The sequence below is a fragment of the Anser brachyrhynchus genome, assembly GCF_964034855.1.
Source record: "Anser brachyrhynchus genome assembly, chromosome: W".
In the NCBI taxonomy this organism is placed as follows: domain Eukaryota; kingdom Metazoa; phylum Chordata; class Aves; order Anseriformes; family Anatidae; genus Anser; species Anser brachyrhynchus.
In genome coordinates, this window is record NC_137704.1 from 19,481,314 (window position 1) to 19,497,265 (window position 15,952).

The 15,952-nt window shown below is 42.4% G+C and overlaps 1 protein-coding gene across 1 annotated transcript; it reads right to left on the bottom strand.

Annotated features, from left to right (window-relative positions):
- Window positions 1–218: 218 nt before the first annotated feature.
- LOC308184991 (myotubularin-related protein 12-like) lies at window positions 219–15,189 on the bottom strand (the record flags this gene model as incomplete). Its single annotated transcript, XM_080572535.1, has 5 exons — window positions 219–346; window positions 985–1,138; window positions 3,579–3,738; window positions 4,824–4,878; window positions 15,163–15,189. The coding sequence occupies 5 exons, from the start codon at window positions 15,187–15,189 to the stop codon at window positions 260–262; spliced, it is 483 nt and encodes a 160-aa protein (XP_080428661.1). The 3' UTR covers window positions 219–259.
- Between the last annotated feature and the right edge of the window lie 763 nt (window positions 15,190–15,952).

Genomic DNA, 15,952 nt, shown 5'->3' on the forward strand with positions numbered 1-15,952 from the left:
AGGATGAAGTAAGATGTCTTCATCAGGGTTGAACTTTTCACCTCATCTCCTTGCGCATGCTCTCTGAGGCCTTGGTCACAATCTGGGCCATAAGGTTGGTTTGGTCTGGTTCTCGGGGTCCGAGGGGCTCCTGTTATCTCGAGGCCTTGCATGTTTGACATTCTTTATCTTGTCCTTTTGTGAACAGTCCTCCTTATCTTTGTCATTTATAACAGTATGCAACAAATACAACCTAAAAATATAAAAACACTTCCCTGTGTTATTTGGGGCAGCTGATGCATAAGAACAAAACCAAGCGCTTAAGTAGCTTAGGAGTCTGGCTATGATGAATTACGCCACTGATGATCTAGAAAAGGACCAAAAACTAACACCCAAACAGACTAATAAAAAGTGTAAACAACATCACCTCTCTCCCAGGTTTTAAACAAAATTGCTCCATGGGTTCTATCCCCAACAGCTGAAAAGCAACTTTTGGAAAGCCTTCTTCCTTGTCTGCAGAACAATATACCTACTTGACTCCATGAGAAGCATTATACGTGTTCAACTTACAGAATGACTCTTATTAAAGCTAGAAACACTCCTAGTTTGGAGTTCAGATTAACCCATCAAAAGAACTCAAATTATTAGAAAAGTAACTGCTTCCGTATGAGCAAGGCTGAAGTTCATAACGTAGTAAAATAGTATCGTGAAAACACAGAATAGCTTTACAAGTTTGCCTAAGCTGAAGCTAATTATATTATAATACTCTCAAGCTCCACTTTTCTTCAAAGAGACAGTGCACATGGTTTTTAATAGCTATACATATGTTATTTAATAAGGTTAGTTTAAAAAACACCCAAGTCTTCTACTCTCTCTCAGAAAACACTTCAAATTAAAGGGAACTCTCAGAGTGAACTATATCCTTCTCTCATCCCCAATGAAGAAATTAACACCCAACAGCAAGCTTAAAAAGAGGAAAAACACAAATGAAGTTACTATACTTACTCTTTTTACTTCCTCTTCTTCTGCGTATCTCAGGTAGAAATTAAATACTCTAAGGTCTTTACAGTAGATAATTAGCTTCTCTGGGTATTTTCTCAGTTGTCCCATTAGAAGTTTCTTTTTCCCATCATAAACTACAAAATTAAGAAGTAAATATCAAAATCACTTTGTCATTAATTGATAAAACTATCCCTGCTTGATGTCTCAAAATTCAAGAAACTAATTCAAGTCCAGGTTTTAACAAGTCAAAACAAGCACCCTACAACAGTATTGCAAGCTGTTGTGCTGACAACTTTTATTTTATTTGATTTTTATTTTTTATAAGCCCACACAAGCTACCCACTATAAGGTAGGAACTGAATTTAGAGCAAGCCAGCTGCTCAGTGATTACTTCTGTTCACATTCTGGCTACACAACAAGTTCAAAGTTTTGATATGCATAAAGAACAACTTAGTAGTTTTGACTAAGATTCCTCAGGCAACCGTCTGTATTAAGTTCCTTAAAAGAATTATTTTTTTGAACTATCATAAAGCCCTCAGGACAACCCTTTGTTCAGTTCTGTTTGAGAATATACCATTTCATGCCTTCAAGTACTACCAGCTAGGCCACTGGAAATGAAACCAAATAGTGTCTCACAACCATGCTTCAGTGTTCTCCCTAGCCCACTCCTTCACCCATTCACATCACCATTCATAAATACTCTGAACATGAGCCCAAAGTCAGGCTACTCAATAAAGTTTGTAAGCAGTAGAGAAAGCTAGCAGCCTCACTCTTGTGTACTTCTTTTTAAAAAAGCAATACAGGCACGCCTGTAGGCCCTGCTGCAAAACAAGTCCATTTTGTTTGGCTTGTACAGTAAAAACTCATTTTCTACCACCTTTTATATCCTGAAGACATCAAGAATCTCATGAAACAAAGTTCCCTTAGACAAACAAGAGGTATTCTTCAGGAATGTCACCTATACTGCTCTGCAGTGCTATTGCTTAAGTGAAGCAATAGCACTGCACCATTTTTTTCTCCTGGAAAGAGTCCTGTGGAGGGCCACAAAGATGATACAGGGCCTGAAGCATCTCCCCTATGAGGAAAGGCTGAGGGACCTGGGTCTGTTCAGCCTTGAGAAAAGAAGACTGAGAGGGGATCTTATTAATGTTTACAAATATCTTAAGCGTGGGAGACAGAGGGATTTGGCCAACCTCTTTTCAGTGGTTCGTGGGGACAGGACAAGGGGCAATGGCCACAAAATGGATCACAGGAAGTTCCGCACCAACATGCGAACGAACTTCTTCACGGTAAGGGTGACAGAGCACTGGAACAGGCTGCCCAGGGAGGTCATGGAGTCTCCTCTGGAGATATTCAAGGCCTGTCTGGATGCCTACCTGGGCAGCCTGCTCTAGGGAACCTGCTTTGGCAGGGGGGTTGGACCCGATGATTTTTTGAGGTCCCTTCCAACCCCTACAATTCTGTGATTCATTCAATTGATGTCCAGGTCTGTACTACTCTGAATCAAGTGACTAACACTGAACTTCCACTGAGAGAAATACAATTGACTCAGCATGCTATAAACCTAGGATTTAGCAAGCTAGTGATAGAGCAGAAATTAGCAAGGTCACTGAGGTTTAAAATACACCTCATGTGATCTGGGGAAAGGGTTCTGCAGCTTTGTCCAAATTCATTCCAGACAGTCCGTAAATCAGTATTTTGCTGCAGAAGCTTTAGTTTTCAACATTAAGTTTCTCAGGGTAAAAATTCAGGGAGTTTATGACTACAATCAACACGTCAAACTGTGTTCTCATTCTTGTTCACCTTCAAAGTAATCCTGCACTCTTGAGAGCCATATACCACCATCTCCTTCACTTGTAACACCTAAATGGACCAGCTTCACATGCTCCAGCACATCCACAGAAGTGTAGCATTACCACTCCTCTTTGACAACTCAGTTTGGGCATCTAAAAAAAGGAAATTAGACTCATTTCTAAGGATTGGGGACTTTGACAAACATTTAAAAAGCTAAAAAGTCCCAAAGTCTTTGCAGTTAACACCTGACTCTGGAATAATGCAGAGCTTCGCTGAGCCACACAGCAAACATTTTTCTGGAGCATTTCCACTGCATATCAGCCTACTTGGTCTTGTGCAACCCTAGAATGGTTCTGCAGATGTAGCCCAAATTCAAGTCTGATGTTATACATTAGAGATGTTCGACATTAACACTTTTGCAATTGCTATTAGACAAACAGTCAGGAATCAGGTTTAAACTAACTATAGATTTAGCTTTCAAACCAATCCATGCTTTTAACTTTTGTGGTTTTTTTTTGTTGTTGTTGTTTTTTTAATTTTAGTTACTAATTCACGAGCTAAAAAGTTATAAACTACATCTAACTGTAAGCATCCAGATATACACTTAGAACATTTTCACTGAAAGTTATTAGAGCCTGGTGAAGGATATGTATGGACCAAGTAGTACAGACTGATCAACATGAGCCTGTGGCCATTAAAACTTTCCATAAATCTATAGTCAGTCTGTGTTCTTATATAAAGGAAAGGTAAGATTATTTAGTCAAAGAAACACTATACTTCTTCAGAGTCTGTTTGGTCATAACAAGGCCACCTGTCTTCCTACATTATCATCTGAAGCAGAATCATCATCGAGGAAAGCAATCTTGAAGTTTGTGCATACAAGTTTCCCATAGGTGCCACGATTTGACCCATCTTCTTGTATGTACTTGTATACTGTGCTTGCCTCACAAAGCAGCAGTTCACCTGTGTAAAACAAACATTAACTTGCAACATAAGTTGAAATACTGGTATTTCAGTTATCTTAAACTCAGCATTTACTTCCCGACAGCTTCTTGTAACTGTATGCCTGAAGATAATTCATCATTGTTAAGCAAAGATTAAGAGGCAGCTCCTGGAATCAGTATCCAGACAGCCTCTTCCAGGTTATTAAGATTTCTAAGGATGGACTGAACACTGTTCAGCTGAACACATTTAGAAGTTCTGTAACTAGAAGCAGCTTCATCATGGCCAACTAACTGGTAGAAAAAGAATACATGGAGTAGCAAAGAGCCACCACACAAATGTATACCTGAAAAATCCAAATCCCAGTAAAGAACAGTTAATATAGTCAATGAACAATTTGAAAACTGTTCCAGTTTTCTGCACCACTAAACTCTTAGCAATACTGAAACATTTGAGTTAATTATTACAAGTTTATCATTGTTAGTTTTTCATAGCTTTGACTGTAAATGTTGCTGATTTTACATGTCCCAGCACTATCTTAAAGTTCTCAAACAAGTCTATATAAATAATGGTCAATGAAATTTTAATCTTCAAATTAGCAGGAACTGAACTTCAAATTTAAGAAAATAAAGGCAGGTTTAAATAGGTACAAACAACAGCCAGATTAGTCTTTTCTAGAAAAGTACAGAAAAACTGACAGAACAACACTAATTTATGCTGAGCTTTTATTTGTATTTTACGTTAGCAAACTCATCTTTCCTGACCTTGGAAAATACTGTCAGCATTTTAAAAGAAAGAACGGGACAAAAATCAAAGCCACCTTTATGAAAATAGGACAAACTGAAGTACAGACAATTTGCCACATGCAGCTTTACCTGAAGATACTGTTCTCTATAAAAAATCCAATTTTTATATTTTTTCAGTAATCAATGCAGATACAAATACTTAAAACATTCAACCTGCAAGAATGGTTACTCCCAAACCTCTGTTTTACTACGCTGGACACAGATGTCACTGGAGTGTTTGCTGTACACAAATAAGAAACTTTATAAGTAATAAAAAATCATTTAAATTATATAATTCTAAGCATACAATATACAAGTTACCCGGTAATAAATGAGGATTTACTTCCTTTTCTATGGGTTCCTTTATGTCTATCTCCTAGAGAGAAGAGTAATTACTTCTTTGCAGAGATCATACCTGTAATACGTGCTGTAACTGCACCCTCTCTTAAATCCCCACATTCTTGCTAATAAAAAAATTAAATTGAGAGTACTTTTAATTAAGGACAAAAAGTTTGCAGTACGCTTTTTCCATTTAAGGTCAGTGGTCTACTAGCTAGACAGTTAAGTTGACACCTACAGCATCAGTTAGAAACATAAAAAAAGAAATGTATTACCTGCATAAGGAACAGACAAAAACAAAGCATTACTAACATTATTCACATTCTTTTGATACATGTAAATGGGTATACGTAAACCTGATGTGTTGCATCATCTCCCAGAGTTCATTCAAAAGCTTTTCTACGACTAAATATTTGTTCCTAATATATCCTTCATAATTTTTCCATGCTTCATCCTTTATTACCAATTTCTACTTTTCCCATATGCATTACTGCAAACAAAGTCACTTGAACAGTACTACTAAAGTTACAGAGAAAGGAATTTCAGAATCCCAGAGCCAAGAGGTAGAACAAGTCATAGGATAGCCTTTAGTTTGGACTCAAATTGCACAGAACAAACCTATTCAACTCTCCGTATCACTTATTCTGTCCTTGAGGTGCTGACAGTTGGGCTAAAAATCTCCAGCTAAAAGACTATTAAACTAGAGGACATGCTACACTCTTCCTTCACAGGAAATCAGAACGTCTTCCTGCAGTCAGAGTAACTTCACATGCACTGGAGTCTTTGTGGAAAGCTATTAGTTAACAGGAAACCCCCTGGAAGCCACAGCAAACTAATTCTAGTTTGTGACTAGCATCCAGAGTCAGATTTTGCAAACTAAGGCAAGCAATCAAAAGGAGACATAAGCGATAGCAGTTTTGCTGGATTAAATACAGAAAAAAGCCCCTGAGAGCACAAAAATAGCCTCCCTTTGCCATTCACAAACACTTGCTCTCAAAGCTCAGAAGACCGAAAAGCTTTAAGGAGGCATAGCAAAATCAGAAACACCAGGAAACTATGTCATGAGAGCAGCAGAGGCTTTTGAGGCAAGCTGATGGCAGTAAAGGTTAACAAAAAACAAAAGTGGTGGTGTCATGAAGAAAAATCTCTAACTACAGCTGGCAGCTATGTACTGGCTCTGGCTGGGTGTGAGAAAGGAATTTGCAGGTGGCTTTGCACTGTTTCACACATCCCTGAATTAGAGATAATGAGGAAACAAGCGGTAGAAACAAAAACTTGAGCAAGGTCGAGATAATGTAAATTGGCTACAGTGTTAAAGATGAGCTTTGGGCAGTGGCCAATTGCTGACTGGCTGGAGGTGTGTGTCTGAGGGTCTCTAACCAATTGTATGACACATTCGGGCGCATGGGCAGCGCGTGGGGCTACAGGGAAAGTATATGTAGTAGTGAAAAATGGCAATCAACGTCGTTGCTCAGGGCCCCATTCAAAAGCATTCTTCTTACGGGTTACTTGGTAGAGCGGGTTTACAATCAGACTGTAATTTGGAATATGCATTCTCCAAAACCACACGACACCTAGGAAAGTTTGTGTTTCTTTTTTGCTAGTTGGTGGAGACATAGCTGTTATTTTGTTGATCACATCCATTGGGATTTGACGACGTCCATCTTGCCATTTTATTCCTAAAAACTGGATCTCTCGTGCAGGTCCTTTAACTTTACTTTGTTTTACGGCAAAACCGGCCTTCAGAAGGATTTGGACTATTTTCTTCCCTTTCTCGAAAACTTCTTCTGCAGTGTCACCCCACACAATGATGTCATCGATGTACTGCAGGTGTTCAGGAGATTCACCCTGCTCCAGCGCAGACTGGATCAGTCCATGGCAAATGGTAGGGCTGTGTTTCCACCCCTGGGGCAGCCGATTCCAAGTATATTGGACTCCCCTCCAAGTGAAAGCAAACTGTGGCCTGCACTGTGCTGCTAGAGGGATGGAGAAAAATGCATTAGCGATATCAATTGTGGCATACCACTTGGCTGCCTTTGATTCCAGTTCATACTGGAGTTCTAGCATGTCCGGCACTGCAGCACTCAGTGGTGGCGTGACTTCGTTCAGGCCACGATAGTCCACTGTTAGTCTCCACTCACCATTAGACTTTCGCACTGGCCATATGGGACTATTAAAAGGTGAATGAGTCTTGCTGATCACTCCTTGGCTCTCCAGTTGACGAATTAGCTTATGGATGGGAATCAGGGAGTCTCGGTTGGTGCGATATTACCGCCGGTGCACAGTTGTGGTAGCGATTGGCACTTGCTGTTCTTCGACCCTCATCAGCCCCACAACAGAAGGGTCCTCCGAAAGACCGGGCAAGGTAGACAACTGTTTAATATCCTCTGTCTCTAAGGCAGCTATGCCAAAAACCCACCGGTACACTTTTGGGTCCTTGAAATATCCTCTTCTAAGACAGTCTATGCCAAGGATGCACGGAGCATCTGGGCCAGTCACAATACGGTGCTTTTGCCACTCATTTCCAGTTAGACTCACTTCAGCCTCCAATACAGTTAACTGCTGGGATCCCCCCGTCACACCATAAATACAGATGGGCTCTGGCCCTTTATAGCTTGATGGCATTAGAGTACATTGTGCACCGGTGTCTACTAAAGCCTTATACTTCTGTGCGTCTGACGTGCCAGGCCATCGAATCTACACAGTCCAATAAACTCGATTGTCCCTTTCTTCCCCCTGGCTGGAGGCAGGGCCCCTCTAGTCCTGGACAGAATCTTCGTTTCTGTGTTTAAAGGACTGCCTGCTGGAAGTTGGAGCAGCAAAGTTTTCAGAGAACCCCTTTTTCCCAATTGTTTTCTTTTGCAACTCACATACCCGTGCCTCTAGGGTCGAGGTAGATTTTCCATCCCATTTTCTCATGTCCTCTCAATGGTCACGTAGGTAAAACCACAGGGTGGCGCTGTGTGTACCCACCATATTGTCTTCCTTGCACAGATGAATGCTTACCCCTAATAGCTGAGACACTGGTTTGTACAGGTGGGGAGGAAAATAAACTCTCTTTAAGTTGGTGGACCTCTTCAAAAAGTTTCTCCAAAGCATTCTCTTTTAGTTGGTGGACACTGGTTCGTTCAGGTGTGGGGGGAAGATAAATTCTCTTTAAGTTGGTGAAACTCTTCAGAGAGTTTCTCCACAGCCGAGACACAGGCCTGTAGGGAAGTGGAGAGACTTTCTTCATACTGCCGGAGCTGTTTAGCCACTTCATCCACTGTGGGTTCCTCATCCTCTTTCCAGGCCATTACTGCCAATGAGCTGGCATATGATGATGGTGCACTCCGTACAAACTTCCGCCACATGGGTCGTGTACACTGGACTTCATCTGGATCTCTGGATATTTGTGCGTCGTCTAGGTCCTTATAAATCACCTCCCGTACGGCTAATTCCCTCAGGTACTGAATTCCCTTCTCCATGGTGGTCCACTTGCCTGGTAGACATACGAGTTCTTCCTTGAAGGGATACCTTTCCTTCACAGCTGACAGGAGATGCCTCCAGAGGCTGTGAGATCGTGCTCCATCTCCAATTGCTTTGTCAATGCCTGCGTCCCTAGCAAGGGATCCCAGCCGCCTGGCTTCCCTGCCCTCTAATTCCAGACTATTGGCTCCGGTGTCCCAGCACCGGAGCAGCCAGGTGACAAGCTGCTCACCTATGCAGCGACCAAAATCTTTTCGCACATCTCGTAGCTCACGCTGGTATAGGGTTCGGGTAGTTACTGTTGATTTTTCGACATCCTCATCCTCATCTTCATCCTCCTGCACATTTGATGGCCCAGCCTCGTCTTCTCTATACCTAGACCTAGCAGAAGACTGTCTGCGTTCTAAACGACCTGAGTCTCTATACCATTTTTTCACCTTGTCTACAGGGGCAACTTGCACTGCTACAGCTCGTTTCTCTGACCCAGCCACAGGGTCTGCCACAGGGGTTGGAATACCCTCTGCAGGGGCAACTTGCACTGCTACAGTTCTTTTCTCTGACCCAGCCACAGGAGTGGGAGCGGCTGCAGGAGCTGGAGCGGCCACAGGGGCTGGAACTGGAGCAGCTGCAGGAGCTGGAGCGGCTGCAGGGTCTGTCACTAGGTTGATAGTAGCATCAATTGCAGCTCGATAGGCACAAGCCAGACCCCAGCACTCTACAGTGATTTGTGTCACTTTGGAACTGCCAGAGTCATGACACCTTTTTTTCAAGCATTCTACCAGTTTTTTAGGATTTTGCAGTTGTTCAGGGGTGAATGTCCAAAACACTGGAGGTGACCACTGCTCTAGAAACCTGCCCATATCCTCCCACACTCCCTGCCACTCGCAACTATCCCGCCTCAAGACAGATCTCCGGATGAGATTCCTAAGTAGTTGTTTAACCTTAAATAAAACCTGAAGCGCATTCAGGAGACATAACAAGAACATGCTGGTCTGAGTATCCCAAGGATATTCAACATCTTGGAGAACTATCGTAACTAGCTCGGGGGATAAGGGTGGTGAAGGAGAAAGGGAGAGTGAACAGGTAGGGAAAAATATCTTCCCCTGTCCCCTTCACAGATTGGCTCCCTGATGAAAAAAGGCAATAGGTGTAATTGCTAATAGTTTCCGAGATATGGTTTCCAAAGCATAGAGTCGATGTCAGTGCTGAGTACAAATACCAGGTTAGAGTCATGACCAGAAATCTCATCATTTCATAAGCCATTGTTACACCGCACAGTACCATAACAATCTTAAACCAGGGCCCGGAAAGGATAAACAGTGCAACAGGGAGCACATACAGAAAGTAACGTGCTATAAAACTCAATTTGGAAAACGGGCACAGCAGACCTCAGATTAAGGCAATCAATATTGTGACTAGCAACTATTAAGCAGGTCCAATACTTATACCAATTTTAGTTTAACACACTCTGGTCAAATCTGTCGTTATCTCAACCCTTCGTGCCCCACGTTGGGCGCCAAAAGGACTGTTGTGGTTTAACCCGGCCGGCAGCTAAACACCACACAGCCGTTCGCTCACCCTCCCCCCTCCCTCTCTGGGATGGGGGAGAGAAACGGGAAAGTGAAGCCTGTGAGTTGAGATAAAGACAGTTTATTAAGACAGGAAAATAATAACAATAATAATAATAATAATAATAATGATAATAGTATTACTAATAATAATGTGTAAGAAACAAGTGATGCACAATGCAATTGCTCACCACCCGTTGACAGATGCCCAGCCTATCCCCGAGCAGCCAGCCCCCCCACCCCGGCTAGCCACCCCTATATATTGTTTAGCATGACGTCAGATGGTATGGAATACCCCTTTGGCCACTTTGGGTCAGCTGTCCTGGGTCTGTCCCCTCCCAGCTCCTGCTGCACCCCTAGCCTGCTCGCTGGCAGGACAGAGCGAGAAGCCGAAAAGTCCTTGGCTTGGTGTAAGCACTGCTCTGCAATAACTAAAACATCAGCATGTTATCAGCGCTCTTCTCATCCTAATCCAAAACATAGCACCCTACCAGCTACTAGGAGGAAAATTAACTCTGTCCTAACTGAAACCAGGACACCTGTTCAAGAGCCATCAGGAGTCCGTGTCTTCATCCCTTCAGCTGGGATGTTAACTTTCCCTGCAGCAGCCCATACAGCGCTGTGCTCTGCACTTGTAGCTAGAACAGCAGTAGTATCACACCAGTGTTGTCTGCTGCTGAGCAGTGCTGGCACAGCATCAGCACTCTCTCTAACCCTCCTAGGGGGTGGGCAAAAAAGTGAGAAAGGAACATCACCAGGGCAGCTGACCTAAACCAACCAAAGGGATATTCCATACCATATGATGTCACACTCAGCAATAAAAGGTGGAAAAAGGAGGAAGAGGGGAGGGGTGGGCTCTTGTTGTGAAAACGTCTGTCCTCCTCCCGAACACCAGCTACTTGCGTTGAGGCCCTGCTTCAAGGACGTGGTCAAGCATCGCTCGTTGGTGGGAAGTAGAGAGTAATTCCTTTCCTCTGCACTTCCACATAGCCTTTACATGTTTTGTTTTGTTTTGTTTTTTTCCCTTTCCCCCTCCCTTTCCCCTTTCCCTTTTTTCCCTTTAGTTAAATTGTTTGATTAATAATAATCTTTCCTTAATAATTATTTTTTTCCCTTTAATTAAATCATCCTTATCTCAACCTGTGAGTTCTTTCCTTTACTTCTTCCCCTCCTCATCTAATGAGGGGGAGTGAGAAAGCGGTTGTGGTGTTCAGCTGCCTAGCACGGTAAAACCACCACACAGAAAACAATACACAATTTGTCACCTTTGACTTCCAAATCTGAATCTTGTACAAGCCATTTTAGTCAAAGCTCACGTTTCGCCAGGTAAAACGTTATTATGCAAATATGGCTCAAGCAGAACACTGCTGCATTCAGAGAAGAAATGAGTTTTCCCAATGTTGTTTCTTCACCACCAGCAACTCTAAGCTAAACTTTGGGTTGCCTAGTGTCTTTATAGCTATGCCTTCTGCCATCACTATTCACGTGCAGCCAAATGCTGCGCTGTTCGCTTACAAACTATATGCCAACAATCGCTGCTATAGAACAGTAAAGTAGTATACTAACTAGGTGTTTTCCCCATTATCCTTTGCTTTGGGAGATCTTATAAGGCATGTAATAACTACTGTGTATATATAAATTGCTTAAGTTTCACTCTTACAGATATGAGCATCACTGTGTTGGTGCTGTGAGAAAAGTAGACCAAAAAATTTATTGACCCCAAAAGAAGCCCTTTGAGCTTACATCCATCTTTTTTAAAGTGCAATGAAGCTTTTGTAACAGATTCAAAAGAACTTGTGTGATAAAAGTAGTTAGAATGTAAATTGGTTGTCTTCTGAAAGCAGTGAGAATTTTAATTAAACTGCATCACAGCAAAATAGAGACTTCAGTCAAACATGCACTAGCTAAGCTTTTAAAAATCCAATTTCACTGTTTGTTGACAAACAAAACAAAACAAAACAACAAAAAAAAATACAAACTGAAGTGCTTACTGCAATCATAACTCCTATACAACAGCTTCCAACCACTGAACCTCTAGAAGTAAGAGATCTATTTCAGAGTCAACACATGCGTTCCCATAAGAGCATAGATATTTTAAAGACAGTTTTCATACATATGCACTAGGGATGGTTAGAACGTAAACAATGAACAACTGAATGCTGCCGATGAATCCATTCTGCCGCACTCATTTCCCAAGGAAGGATATAAAAATGTTAAATTCTACTAATGTCACATTTCGTATTTGTTCTTTTTAAGAGAGAAAGCAAAGATCTCCATGAGGAAAAGCTGTTAACTCACCAAGAACCAGTGCAAGCTGTGTAGGAACCCACAAGTTTAGCTAGTCTTTCTTCTCAGTTTCAACTTTATTTTTCTAATGGATATCACTTAGGACAATACAGATCTTAGGACTGACTCAAGTGCCCATTGTCTCTCCTCAACACCGCTTTAATCACAGACATGAAGTTTATGCCCCCTGCCTCCCCTTACACCCAGGTTTGTGCGACTACATGGTGAGGTAATTCACAGTTCATAAGATCAGCTGGAAGGTCTTCACTTCCGCTATGCTTGGTTTTCTTGTTACTGCCTGTTGTTAGCAGAACTGGCTCATGAACAACAGATGAGAAGAACATCTAGGGGAGAGATATGAACTACTCCCACACGAAAATGTTAACATATACACCAGATGCTTAAATGATAAAACCCCATGCGTAGGTACAGGTCCACTTAGTTATTTAGCCCAGGAACCTGACAACTGTAGTATGGCAGAATATGTAGGCTTACTAAAATTAGAGATTATGGTGTAGGTGTCAACGAACTCAGGATCTCATGGCTTCAATTTCCTCATGCAAATCTGCAAGCTACAAAAAGGATTCTATTGGCTATGCGGAGATGATCATGCTAGAAAAAGCTTACCCTTAAATTGGAAGGGTCATTGTATCGGGGGCTATCTTAGCCCTCGAGGGGGTATATTCAAATAACCCCTTTGTGATGAGACCCACGAGATTCCATAGTTTTGTAAGGTGGTTGATTCCATCTCTGGGAATAAGTGAATTAGAAAAAGCTGTCGTAAATATCTCAGCCACAGCTGATGCTCTTTCAGCATTACAGGAAGAAATTTCCTCCCTACACAAAGTAGTGCTTCAGAATAGGATGGGATTAGATATGCTTTTAGCCAAGGAGGGAGGATTGTGTACAGTCATAAACCAAACTTGCTGTGTATATGTCAACAAAAACAGATTGAGACTGACCTGGAGAAGATTTCGGAAAAGAATAAAATTTTGCATGCAGTAGCTCAGGACGATACGTCCTGGGGATTTACAGACTTGGTAGAAAAATTGACTTCCTGGTTGCCAAACCTAACCTGGCTGAAACAGTTGTTTATCACAATAATCGTGGTCGTGGTTTTGTTCATGGTTCTTTGTGTAGTGATCTGATGTACCTTATGGTGTTTTAAGAGTACGGGAAACTCCTACAGCGAGTGGAAAAAACCAACTCAGATGGAAACTGGAGTCTTACAGATATTTTGAAAGAGTGATAGATAGAGAAACAATATATTGAACCTATAAATAGTAAAAGAATTTACTAACTTTTTAGAAAAGGGAGCACTGAGAGAGGGAGTTAGGAGAATCTTATCAAGTAGAGAGAGAGTGCTGACGGCATTAAACTAGGATGCTACTTAGTGTCTTTGCTAACTATGGTGCATTGTGCAAATTAACTAAAGCAAGAAGCCTTGGGCCCCTCACCAAGGTCAGTCTCCTAATAAGAGAGTGAGCCTATCTTAAGAAACTGGTAGAAACTGGTCCTGCAGATGGACAAGAGCCAAGGAGCAACTGAGTCTGCGCAAAGACAAGAGGTCAACTAGCGGTGACGAGGAAGAGTCATCAATCTTCATCCCCACGACCCCCGACGACCACCACAAGAATACACTGCGCAAGCGCAGATGGGAGGAGTTTATGGAAATGACTTCTTGGAACTACTTTTAATACGAAGCGGGGACAGGTTATGAATATGTATAGGCGTATTGTGAAACTTCATGCATATGTAACTCTTTACTGCATATAACCAAGGCAAGTTGCCACGTCAGGCACGCAGGACTTTGGCGGGACAACCCCCAGTGCTGCCCAGTGCTGAATAAACATACCTACTTTACAATCTTACTGATTGTGGAGTCTGTTTTCCACAAATCAATAGGACCCGCAGGAACAGTGTTAATCTGAGGCAGGGGAAGTTTAGGCTGGACATCAGGAAGAGGTTCTTCACTGGGAGGGTGGTTGCACACTGGAACAGGCTCCCCAGTGAAGTAGTCACTGCACCAAGCTTGTCTGAATTTAAGAAGCAATTGGACTGTGCACTTAGTCACATGGTCTAAAATTTTGGGTAGACCTCTGCAGTGCCAGGAGTTGGACTTGATGATCCTTATGGGTCCCTTCCAACTTGGGATATTCTATGATTCTATGATTCATCCTTTCTCATTCTGACCCCAAGTCTCTCATATGATTTCTGTGTTGCGCATTATTATTATTCCAGCCAGGGTTGGCAAGTGGGTATTTCTGCTCTGCCAGTATTATCCCTGGTTCTGGAGGATGAGCTCCTTCCCATTCTTGTATAGCAGCTCTCCTCCTGATCATTCCCATTTCTTTCCCTGTAAACAACATACTTAGTACAGACATCATTCCCCCCCAAGAGTATAAGTTAGGTCCTAGGAACTGGTCTAATTGTTCAGCTAGCCTGATGGGGTTCTCAATTAAAGACTTCATCTCCTTCTTAAAACTCCTAACCTCTCTGCTGGTACGGAGGGGGTGGGAGGGGTTCACCTAAGAGGATACACAGTTAGTGTTAGTACTGTTAGTATCAGGGAAGGCAAAATTCTCAGTACCTCTTCTACCTTGTTCTAATTCTTGCCAGAGCCTAGAGTACGCTCTTCTCTAGGGGTAGTGTTAATTGCAGTCCCTGTCTCCCTTCCTGGAGCGGCTGCTGCTGCCACCGGTGCAATATTAGGATTATAGGGAACATAACTTGGCTCCTCCTCCGAAAAAAGAAGGAATCTTATTGTTTACTGTGGTGTATGAAGCATGTTTGTTCATTATTTCCCATGGCTATATTAAGAAGGAACAAAGGGAGTCGCCAGGTGGCTGTAAGGACCTTGAGGCTCCGTGCCTGTTGCTGTCTCGGGCGGATAGTTGAGAGAACTTTGTGTAAATACTATTACTGCAAAATTTGATAACCCACTGTCCTATCTGAAGACAAAACAGCATGACCGGCTATGGAGGGAAAACATCACGTACCAAGCGGAGGAAGACTACGTCCTTCATCCGTGCGACCACCAGAGGGACCAGAGACGACCCCCTAGCAACAGTCGACGCAGCCGCAGTAGCAGGAAGGGGGGCTACGTAACCCCGGAAGAACTCGGTGATATAAGGACTGTGAAAAGGGGGGGGGGTGCGGGCCGTTTGGAGGAGCACGGACTCCCCGGCCGCCCAGCGCTGTTTTCCTTGCTGATCGCTTACTCAATAAACTAATTCTTTCTGGCTAAAAGAGTAATTTATAACATTTACATAGAAATTTAAAGCCTGAATTTTCATCAGGCCCGTATTTTGGCCAAAATACTGCTGTTTCCTTAATTGGTTCTTTTGTCCAGACTGATAAACAATATTTAACCATTTTCTTCTGTGGGAATAAAAATGTTGTTTTTGCAGAGTTACATTGCTTAAAGGTAAGGAATGTGGTATTGAGATATGCTTGCAGTGATAAGAAAACTTAGCAGGCGACCTTGTAAAATGCAGACAACCAGACTCCTTAGAGCAATTAGGTGAAAATCACCGTGTCAAGTCAGATAAGTGAAGAAAGCTTACCACCTCAAAGAGTAAAAAAGTCAAAAGAAATTTAAAAAACAACAGGCTGGCAACTGAAAGCCATGTATTATCTGTGAAGCATGGGATAGGTTGTGAACCTGGATTACCCACTCAGTGGGGAAACAGGGGAGGGTCCTGGTCGTCGAGGAAATACAGTATATAAACTGTACCGTGTGACTAGTAGGTGCGATCCTGCTTGTGGGATGCCCGCCATTGCAATCGC